Genomic DNA, 11,763 nt, shown 5'->3' with positions numbered 1-11,763 from the left:
TCTTTGGCTGTTCACTTTTGAGGCCTAGCAGTTAATGGCTTGACTTAGGCTGAATAAAAAATTACTTCATAATTGATAGTTGCTGCTTTACTAGTGTTTAATAAAAGGGAGATATAGATAAGTTTGGCTGACTTGAAGTCAGAATAGTGTCCAACGGAGGAGAAATATGAATGGCTAATTCATTATAGAAAGATGATTTGTTGGCTCAGAACAATTTCATGTCTAGTAAAATTTGAAGATTATTGGTTTGCTTAGAATCAGACTGATTCCCAGTGATAGAGAGTTGATTGGTTGGCTCAGTCAGAATAATATTCAGTGAGATAAAGATGATGGTTTGGTGCAGATTCAGAATAACTCCCCATTATAGGTTTGCAAAACTCAGAATAATGTCGGTTTCTCCTTCCCAATTGTTCAGTTGTCTAAGATTTAAAGCAACAGGAGACCAACTTCACAATAAACACCATTTTCATGTGCTACATTACATATATATTTTGTGTTTTGTTTTTACTTTTAGAATTGCATTGGAGCTTTTTATATCCCCCCCAAAGGAGAGGGGTATAAGAATCACCGTCTGTCCATGTCCACATTTCCTTTATGCCCATCATCCTAAACTGCTTAAAGGATTTTGATAGATTTTTGAAGGAAATAAGGGTATTTATTTATTTATGTATTTATTTGTGCATGAAGGAATATAACTACTACTGGAGGACTCCAAAGGGAGATAATCCAACTTAAGGGTTGTACATGCTTAAGTGCTCAAGAGATTTTAGTTTATAGGAAGATTTTGGCATAATATGGTGATGTGCATGAAGAAATGTAATTATGCTTGGAGGATTCCAAAGGGAGCTGAGGTATTTTGCATTTAACTTTTGATATAACTCTCACATTTAAAAAAAAACTTGGTGATGTTGGCTTAATGTTGAAAAATTATACTCCATGATCCTGACAGGTAGTTAGCAGAAAATTGGTGTTTTAATAATATTGGAAGTAGGTTGATTTTATTAGATGTTCCATTTTTCTACTATTTTGTGCACTTCTTTATGATTTGCAAATGCCAATACAGACATTTCATAAATATGAACTTAAGAATCTCAGTAGGAGTATGAATTGTACATTGTAATGAACTTAAATCTATTTTAATTGCAGGTCCAGTCCTTTCAATATCTATATTTATATGTTCCTTAATACTTTTTCATTTCTTGTCAATTTCCCTGCCACTGGTATGCATGCATTGTATAACAGACCAATTGTATGACTGGGCTATATCTACTGTCATTAGAGCACTTGTCATTAGAAAAACAAACCCTTATTAAAGTCATTTTGATGTAAATGATTTTCTTTTATTGATTGTACAATAAAAACAATAGAGTTTTATCTTCTAAATATTTACAAAATGTACAAAAGTATCACACAACTGTGAGAGCTGTAGCACTCAAATTCAATAAATATAAAAACAATAATATAAAACTATCACAGCCTCTGGTACAAAACCTTTTGGAATAAACTGTCTTTGAAAAAAGAACCTATAAGAAAGTCTTTAAATTATTCAAAGAAAGGTACATAAAAGAAAATTTTCAGAAAATGGCATTGTGCAGGATGAAACACTGATAGGCGATATGGACAGAAACAATACATTAAAATGTTAATCAGAAGTTCATGCAACTTCCATAGGAGGCAGTTTGGGATTAGAGTTAGGTCTAGAAGGTGGTCTTGACCCTCCTCCATCTTGTTCTTCTCTCAATCTTCTTATTTCCATTCTTTGCATTTCAATAATTTTGTTTTTCTCTTCAAGCTCTTGTTCAGCCATCACTGATGGAGCTTTGAATGATATTGCCTGGACAGAGTTAGGATCTTTCTTTGCTTTCTTACTGTGAAGACCCATGGCAGCTTCGAGGTCATGTATTGTTGTTCTTGCTATCTTAAGTTCTCTTCTTAAATCATTTATCTCCTTAATCAGTGAAACATTTTCCTACAAAATAGATGTTGTGTTATTATTGATTGAATAGTCAGCTTATATTTTATCCAAAAAAAAAAGAAAGAACTTTTTGCCATTCAACATTACCTAGGTGTTACAAAATGTTGTTGCATCTACTTTTCATGACATCAGAATAAATGGGAAATTCTAAGTGGCATCTTTCTCGATGCATGGACAATGACGTTTAAGATTATTTCTTATTTTATTATTCTGGGTTAAATATAAGTACCTTCCCTTTTAAATGCAATTATGAAACACAGATCTAGCTTTTTTATTTAATAAATGTTTTTTTACGTTACCTGCATAATTCTGACATTATCAGCTCTGTGTATTCCAGAATCTTTAGCTAGTTTCTTACGTAGGGAAGCAACAGATCTCTCCAGGTGCTCCCTTTGGCGGCTGTATTCCTTTTGTATATCAGCATCTACACTGGCTGATTCAGTCTGTAATCAAGAAATGTTGTTCATAAAAATACATACATAAAGTCACTAAATAAGCTCACCAATAGTTAAGAAGAAGATTATTCATAAGTATTCAGCAAGAAACAACAGTTAATTCATTGACCACTGCACAGTTTATGTCTCATGCAAATTACTTATTTTTTAATTTTCAAATTATGCATTTAAGAAAAAAAAGCTGAATTTACTTCTTTTATTCTACAGAGGTATGTCATGTGTTCATAACTAAATTTGAAAAAATGTGAAGTTAATTAATAACATGAGTACTTACAATATCTTCCTGCACATGCTTGGAGTACAGGGCTTTGATGCTCTCCTTCAGCATCTTAGGATCTTGGATATATCCAACACAGTTGTGCAAGTCTGTCTTGAATCTCTTAACAACGGCCTCTACATCACGCACCTAAAACAAAATATTGGTACAAGTTTTATTGTCGTTACCCTCAATTTCTTATAGAAAGCAGCTGCTATCATCAACAAGTGCATATATAATGTAAAAGTAATGATTTTCGCTATTTTGCTGGTAAATATAAAAGCACAAAAAAATAGTACATGTACCTGCAAAATTTACTTTTAAAACTATATTAAGTATTTCATTTTTCGAAAACCGCAAACATTGATACCAGAGAATATTTGTTCACTTGATAAAATCGGTGAAAATTAATAAATTTACAATACACCATCAATTTGCAAATAAAACCCTGAAAAACAATAGTTTGTTTTATGTACTATACTCATTACTTTAATTTGATTCAAAAATTATTTTTAGATAAGTTATTTTATGTGTATAATGTGTAATTTCAACATTCTGACTTTCTTAAACATCAGTACAAAACTTAATTTGTCATAACTAAATTTGTCAATCATTCAAAGAAACAATGAAAACCATGAAATTGATACTCAATAACAATAAAACTCTTGCAGTATGTATTTCTTCATGTTCATTAACTTTTACCTTTTGTCTTTCTTGGTGCATTTCCTTATCAGTAGCCTTCAGTTTCTGTGTAAGTTCCTTGATGCTTAACTCAAGCTGAGTGTTCTGTTTGTTAAATCTTTCTAATTCACTTTCCATCTGAAATATTTAAAAAAAAATTAAAAATCTTCCTCTATTCTTGTTTATACTCTAAAGTATTATGGGTGTATATAAAAGTAAAAAAATACTTTCATAAGAGGGATGGAACATTAGCCATGTTCTATATATATATCAGATTCTTAAACATAAATGGCTTAACAACATTCTGTTGGAAATGATGTACTGATGTGTAATTTTGAAGCAATTAATTCAACTTTTAATGCAGGTGCAGAGCAGGTGTTACAGGAAGTCTTACATATCCCCATTGGTTGAGACATCACTCCTAGCAACATGACTCTGTAACATGAAAAAACTTGTACAAATAGCTCTGTCTATCAATGGAAGAGTTTATAAAATAGTATTATATAATACCTCCTGTATCTGTTCTTTCATTTTCTTAATATCTTCTTCTCTTGGTAGAATCTGCTTCCTCAGTTCTTTTATCTTGTAATCCAATACAAACTTGAATTTCTCAAGTTCTTGATTCTTTTTCTTAAGATCATATATTCTTCTTTCCTGCAATGTTATTGTTTAAACTGTTTATTAAAATGTTCTAATGATATCTATCTCTTTCTTATACTGTTGTTGTATTATTCCACATTCAACTGCTGTTGAGTTTCTAACTGTTTGACACTCTGCATCATAGAATTGTATAGACATTAGCTGACCACTTCTTTATTCTTCTGAAAGTTTTCAAAAACTCATGTAACAGAATGCTTAAAAGAAAAAGTAAAGACCTCAAATGCAAAGATTTGATAATAGATCTATTATAAAGATAATGTGGTTACTTACAAAGCAGGAATTTAAGACATACCTTGTCCTGAATAGTTTCATCTCTCTCGTCAATTTCTTTCTTCTGAATTTCACTGTCTTTGATCATATTCTGGATGGTATTTTCATGTTTCTTATTCTCTAACTGAATTTTCTTAATTTCCTCTTTTAGTTCATCGATATCTTTCTGTACACTAATATACTGTAACAAACATTCAGTTTTTTAGATATAAATACATATAATTCAGCAAGTGTGACTTTTTATGGCTATCCAAATGTTGAAATATTTCTCTTTTTAACTGGAATAAACTAATGTTACCCATATTTTTGTTAGCTGAAATCTTGATTTAAATTTTTAAATTTTAATGCTGCAGATGAGAGGTTACTCCTCGAAACACATGTACAGCATTACAAAATTTACAATATATTAACTGGTATTTGTATTTTTTGTATTTAAATTGTTTACCTTCTTTTGCATGATGCCACTTTCTCCCTTTAGTTTAGTATGTTTATCTTTCTCCTCTCTAAGTGCCATCTCATATTTATTTTTAATGTCCAAGATTTCTCTGTCAGCATCTTCCTCGATCTGCTTCTTAGTTTCCTCGTACTCTCTTGTTGACTGTTGGGCTTCATCATGTGCCTACAAAAGCAACATAAAATTACTTAACCATCTTTACCATAGTAGGAGTAAATTATTTCTAATGCAATTTTCTGTATGGTTAGACACAAAATGTAGGTAAAATGGGGGGGGGGGCTAAATCTTTTCTTTATATTTGATATTTTTACATGTGTGTACCAACCTTCCCTTTGCCCATTTCATGTTTTTTTTGTCTTTGCATTTTAATGGTAGTTTTCCATTCTTATTCCACACTAAAGGGGTTAGTTAATTCAAATTATTTAGGTACCTGTTCTAATTTGGTGGTCATGTCTTGCACTTTTGTTTCAAAGTATTCAGTAAGTTCTTGTAGAGCCCTTTCTTTGCTATCATCTTTTTCTTGTAGTCTTCTATCATAGTCCTCTTGGAGCCTGTTCATCTTAGCCTGCATATCCTGGAACTTCTCATACTCCAACATCAATTTCTGGTTATTAGCAGATTCTAAAAAGATAGGTGAATGTTGCTCAAAATTATAAGAAAAAAAAATCAAAATTTTATATTTTGAATGTCAACAATTTTTCCCTTTCTAACAAATTCAATAGAAACATTGGAAACTATAGAAACCATCACAATCTGTGTTTGTCTATTGCAAACAGATGCAAATATTAGTAAAGATGAGGTTTAAGATTATAAAAAATGGAAATTAAACAAAAAAAATAAGTCATATTGTTCCTACCCAAATCTTGAAGTTCCCTTGAATGAGCTTCTAGTTTTTCAGTTAGTTCTTCTTCGTGTCTTGCCTCCTCTTTGTCTTTTTCTGTTTTTAATACCTATAAATAAAAAAAATACAATGTTATCAATTTATCACTAGGAAATAAAGATAAATTGAATATTGTTTAAGTAACCCAGTCGTATATGATGGATATCTTATAATATAATATGTATAATTCTACTGTATGGTTTTAATCATATTATCTAATGAAGGTGTACAATTTTACCAACCTGGTTCTTGGTTTTGAGAGCTTCCATTTCTTCAATAAACTTTTCTGTCAGTTCCTTGATTTTCTCATTGTAACTCATATCTTTAAGCCTGAGCTGGTATTCATTCTCTGTCTGTAATTCTTGTACTCTCTGTTTCAATTCTGCCATTTGGTTATTCTGCAAATAATTATCAAAATGTCAATGGAAAAAGAAGATTACAAATCAGTTAGTAGATTCAAAATATATTGCTTACAAGAAATCTATATGCAACAACTGTTTTGTTCAATGGAATTAAGACTTTTTAGCTGATCTGGCTTTTCGTTAATATTTTTTAAATATATAATTGTATGTTGTCAATATATGAGACTTTTGAAATGGTATTTTTTGTTACCACATACCTTATCCTCTAAATCACTCTTAGTAATGAGAATTTCTTCAGTCCATCCAATATCTTTGTCACGTTTAGACACACCTCTAGCTTCTTGGTCTCTCAGTTTCCACAACATAACACAAGCATCTTCTGACACTGTCACCAGATACTGGTCATCATAAGTGATTTTCATCTGAAAAAAGGACAATTTATCTTATATACTTTTATTGTAAAATTTCTGAAAAACAAAGCTTACTGAAATCAATATACTTGAAATGAATTGTTCTTTCTTTCAGAAATACATGTATAATAATATGCCCAACATTTTATATGAATTGATATTACTGGAAGTGTGTATTCAAAATTTGCAATCTAAAAAAGTTTACCTTTGTAATTGCCATGCCATGTCCTGGTTTTTCTTCCCATGTTGGTTTACCATCAACAGGCATTGTGAGTGGGAATTTAAATGACCACACAGCACCTCTAGCAGTGGCACCAAAGAGCATACGACCAGAATGGGATAAAGCTACAGTAGACAGGGTTGTCTCACCAACTGGTATATTTCTGACAACCTGAAAATTTGTTGTAATTTGTTATGTTTATGACTATATTTTCATATGCATTGATAAGTGAAAGGTATTAAAATGATAACACTTATTTTCTTAAAAGCTTGAAAATCTACTTCAAATTCTTACTAGAAATTTTGCGTCTCATGGTAGTTCTTAATTTATATTTCATCTCAAGTCAAAATAAAAAAAATTACCTCAAAATCTGCCAGTTCTTTGATTCTTTTGTCTGTTCCTACTGTGTAAATTGTCTTGTTGTCTGGTGTTACTGATACGCCGGTATAACTACAGGCCTTCTCCACATTCTCACGGATTCTCTTTGATGTAAAGATGTTCCATTCATAAACAGCTCCTTCCATTCCACAGGAGATTAACTTAGTGTCATCATTGCTGAAGGTAATAGACCTTACTTTACCATTATGCCCCCTAAGTGTGGCAACATCCTCGAAAGTTGTAGTAGAGAAGATCTGGATTACGTTATTACTGACAGCAGCAAATAGGTGACCACCATTGCTAAATGTACACTACAAAATAATAAACATTTGTATTAATTAAACAATGAAACAGCAATTGTGGCATGGGATATAACTGATCTTTTATTGTCAGTACCATTCTTCAATACATTGTAAAGCCTGCAAAGTCCAAAATCCCTCAACATAAATTTTCATAATTAATGTACATATTTAGTTCCACAAAAAAGGAAAAAAAAACAACAAATGAACAGACATAAAATTATATGTTGTTACAAACTGATAGCTAATAAAAACCAAATGTAAAAGATTTGTAAGTTGTTTCCAAGAACTGTCCTTGTGAGATCCAAAGGGTAATCATAGATCAACTAGTCAAGGACAATACCTGGACAATACAAACCCTCATACCTAATTAGTTATACCCACAATAAATAAATATATACCTCTCTGCAACCTCTGATATTGAATTCTTTGAATGTTCTTATATCATCAATTAACAGATTCTGTAACCTCAGTTTATCATTGAAACCAACAAGGATGTAAAGACCAGAAGGGTGTAAGGCAATACTGAAAAGCTCTTCAGGGAATTCTTTATACAGCTCCAGGTTGCTAAAATATAATTTTAGTCAAACTTAATCAGAAAGCATAAAATTGATTTACTTATCTTTGAAATTTGAATTATTGTGTGACATATAGAGTAGTAATCAATTAATTACCAATACGGATACAAATATAAAAGAACTGCTCCTCTTAAAGTTTAACTGCAGAGAATCTTATTTGTATATCAGTAATCTTTCAGTATTTAAAAAAAAGCAAGCCATGGTTATTTTCAGGCTAATTTATACTTACCATTTTTCATAGTTCCAAATTCTAACAGACTTATCCAGGGAACATGTAGCTATTAATGGTTTACGGATACAAACATCAACACCCAAAATTTGTCCACTATGGAATGCTTGTGAAAGAACCTCAAACTGGACAACATCACCTTCACTCTACAATTCAAAAGTATACAAATTATTTTTTTTTTTCACTACAAAGAATAGGACCATATATCTCCTATTCTAAGTATAATGAACAAAAATTGAATCAAACCTTCTATGAATAGCATTTTTTAAATGTAACTTAAATCAAGGAATGAAAAAGTCTTAACAAACCTTCCCAAGATCAGCACTTGGCAACTGTATGTGGTACAACTGACTCTGGTCAGTGCTGGCTACTAATGTCTCTTCAGATGGACTTATAGCCAAGCTAGTTATAATCTGCTGCTGGGCTTTTGTAGCATATGAACTGAAGTTGTCCTGTGGAATCTGAAATATTAAGGTTAAATTTTTATTTTTAGTAGTCTTTAAATAAAAATCTAAGTAAAATTTGGTAGTTAAAATGATTTTCAAAGACTACCCTGGTAATAATAGTTCAGAAAGAAATAGCTTTGTCACCCCTTCCAAAGTATACTGATTGTGACCATTAAGTATATATCTCCTCACAAACTTTATGTTTAATATAAACCATTTGATTTCTTGTTGTCTTGCAACTTTGTGACTGTTTAATTTTAGATACACTATTTACATATATTTTAATGTAGGAACAATCATGTGTATCACATGCCTGCAGTAGGATACATATGTCACTACTTGACATAAAGCATCCTGTAATGGTACTGGTACACAACTGTTGAGACTTGATACCTAATCATAAGGTTTGTTATACATATGTATATACATCTGCTTTTTAATAGCAGAAAGCAACATAATACATAAGTATATATAAATATTAACTTTTTATAGGACTTGGAATTGTATTGACTACTACCTTAATCTGTTTAGACTTTTTGAAGAGATCTTTATCATCTGTCTTTTCATACAAATGAACAGTCCCTGGTCCACAAGCACAGGCAAAACCTTTGGAGTAAGCAACAATAGCTGTGACTTGAGGAATTGTTGTAATACCAGAATCTTCATCGGACTGTTTCCTAGTAATTGAAAAAAAAATTCAATATTTGAGTGTCAAAAATCTATAAAAAGGGAATTACTCCTCACACATCAAGAATATTTTATTCTATGCAAATTCTTTTAAAAATAGATGTAAAACTTACTTTTAATTGAAAATACTAAAGTAGTGTACAAAATCTAATATGAGAATTCTAATAAACAAATGTGGATTAATATAGTGATGTTTACAAAGTAGACATAAATTTTGTGCAAGTAAAATATACAATGTACTGTATGTTCTGCAAAATATCCATAGTGTCTATAAAATGCTTGATTAAATATTGATTTAAAAAGGAAATTTGATATAAACATCATACTTTTCCTGTAAAGCTGCTCCAACATTGAACTCGTTCTTTATTTCACCATTTTCAAACAGTAAGAGTTTTCCTGTATCTGTACCAACAACAACTCTTTCTTCAGATACCCATGCATGGCAGAGAAAATTTTGTGGTTCCATTTTTTGGAAATTGAATGCTTTGAGGTTACCCTCACTGTAACGAAAATTTCGGAAAATACCATTTCCAACAACACACAGTTGTGTATTGTCTTGGGGATTGAAACTAGCCTAAAATAGGAAAAAAATATATTAATTTAAAGCTGAAGTTCAACAAGAAAAATAATTATTTTAAGACATTACCTCTGAAAAATTTTAAAGTACTGAAAAAAATTCCTACATTACTAATTCTTAATAAGATATTCTCTTTGATTACAATTATGGCCTACAGTCATACGAATTTTAGTGGGCTTTCTACATGATTTATCTAACCATGGTTCTTAAAAATTTCAATTTCTGAATTTTAATTATAAGGTCAAGTCATAAACTGGTAGCAAACACACTGTGATGGCCAACATTCATGTACCAAATATCAAAAACCAAGCTTAATCATTTATCAAATATTTATTTTATATCTACTCATTATTCTTAAAAAATTCAATCTTCTGGATTTTAATTATACATGTAAGGTTAAAGTCATAAATTGGTAGCAAACACTACTGAAGCAAGTTACATTCATGTACCAAGCTTAATCATTTATCAAATAATTATTTTTAACAGCAAGCATTATATCAAAAAAAAATCTATAAAATATAAATGACTGTATACAGATTGTTTAAGTTTAAAGATTATGACTATGGACATGTAGGGGAAATCCCCTGAAAAACACAAATACATTACAGATTTTATTGGATTAATCTAATCATAATGCTGTACATTATGCATGAATTTTGGCTCCATAAATTCAGTTCTAATCTTCATAAAAATACTTACCTGATAAACAGGGTTATTAGTCTGTGGATTTGTGGTCTTTGTAGAAGCAAGTACTTTAGACTTTTCCCAGGTATAATACAGCAATGTATAATCCGGTTTTCCAGTCAATGCAATCAGATACTTGGAATCTGGTGAAAATGCTAAACTGACATACTCTGTAGCTTTTACATCAGGTGGCTGAACTAATGATCTTTTCTTTCTGTTATTGTGCAAGTCATAAATGTTAATCACAAGTTTTTCTCCTTTTTCTGCAATGGCTACATATCTTCTGTTTGGGCCAATGGCTAAGGCTGTCATACCTTCACTTTTTTCAGTGGGCAAAATGAATTTCTGTGTCTTCTGGTCAATGTTGTACATGACACAGTTAGCTCCAGCTGGGTAAACAATGGTTTGTTCATCATGATAGCACACATTTCCAGCCACACCAGGTTTCAAACCAAAAATATGCTTTGCATCAAAGTTGGCGGCTGCCATCTTGACAGCTGTGATGTAAAGCTCTGTAATGGAAAACAATATTTTGCAAATTATACTGCATTTACTCAGTTTACCACTTTCCTGTAGAAGAGAAATGCCCCAGACAATTGTGATAATTCACATGTCACTTCTGTGTTTATCAATTTGTAATATCTCTTAAAAAAATGAAACATATTGCCATCATGGTGATGTCAAAAAAGAAACTGAAAATGTAAAAGTAAGAGCAAGAACATTCCAATCTGTCACTTTTGATCAACACACACTTCTGCTTCTGAGTTCTGACTGTTTGTATTTATACTGTTTTGTTTTGTTTCGCCTTTCGGGGTATTAATACTATTATAGATCGCACCTCTCAAACAGCTTCAAAATCATGAAAATTATTGTAATTTCAATTGAAATGGGCATGTTATCAAAAGGAGTTAATACATGAAATAGTCTGGCGGAAATGTGCAATGTCTGAACAATTTGCTTTGCACTGACCACTGCCGTAGATTTCTATAGTATTGGCTATAGACTATAGTATATAGGCTAGCGTAATTTTATTTATGGCAATACTTGTAGTTGTATTTGGATTATAAAGCAAGAGTGGAAGGAGAAAAAAACGCTGAGTGACCATTTGATCAGAGTTCGTGATGTAGAAAATGTTTGTTAAGATAAATTAATGAACATAGTTACCTGACCGTTTCTTTCGATGATGTATATACTGGTTGCTGGGGGAAACGGAAGTAATTCTGGCATCCGGATATATCTAAGTCAATTAGACGTTTTAGTCG

At 31.3% G+C, this 11,763-nt stretch overlaps 1 protein-coding gene across 1 annotated transcript; it reads right to left on the bottom strand.

Moving 5' to 3' along the window:
* Window positions 1–1,315: 1,315 nt before the first annotated feature.
* Window positions 1,316–11,727, bottom strand: LOC148628952 (cilia- and flagella-associated protein 57-like). Its single transcript, XM_088541381.1, has 20 exons — window positions 11,666–11,727; window positions 10,517–11,013; window positions 9,567–9,814; window positions 9,071–9,230; window positions 8,416–8,568; window positions 8,108–8,253; window positions 7,702–7,867; window positions 6,986–7,312; window positions 6,609–6,794; window positions 6,251–6,415; window positions 5,874–6,029; window positions 5,608–5,701; window positions 5,182–5,372; window positions 4,743–4,916; window positions 4,320–4,478; window positions 3,878–4,021; window positions 3,389–3,505; window positions 2,705–2,836; window positions 2,275–2,418; window positions 1,316–1,969 (listed from the first exon to the last, which is right to left on the bottom strand). Exons 2-20 carry the CDS (start codon window positions 10,988–10,990, stop codon window positions 1,655–1,657), a joined length of 3,651 nt encoding a protein of 1,216 aa, XP_088397507.1. The 5' UTR covers window positions 10,991–11,013; window positions 11,666–11,727; the 3' UTR covers window positions 1,316–1,654.
* Between the last annotated feature and the right edge of the window lie 36 nt (window positions 11,728–11,763).

This window comes from Perna viridis, chromosome 1 (genome assembly GCF_037379345.1).
Source record: "Perna viridis isolate PV_CMFRI_1.1 ecotype Kerala chromosome 1, ASM3737934v1, whole genome shotgun sequence".
Classification (NCBI taxonomy): Eukaryota; Metazoa; Mollusca; class Bivalvia; order Mytilida; family Mytilidae; genus Perna; species Perna viridis.
Note: the sequence above shows the minus strand (reverse complement) of the source record. Positions and strands in the feature narration are given on the sequence as shown.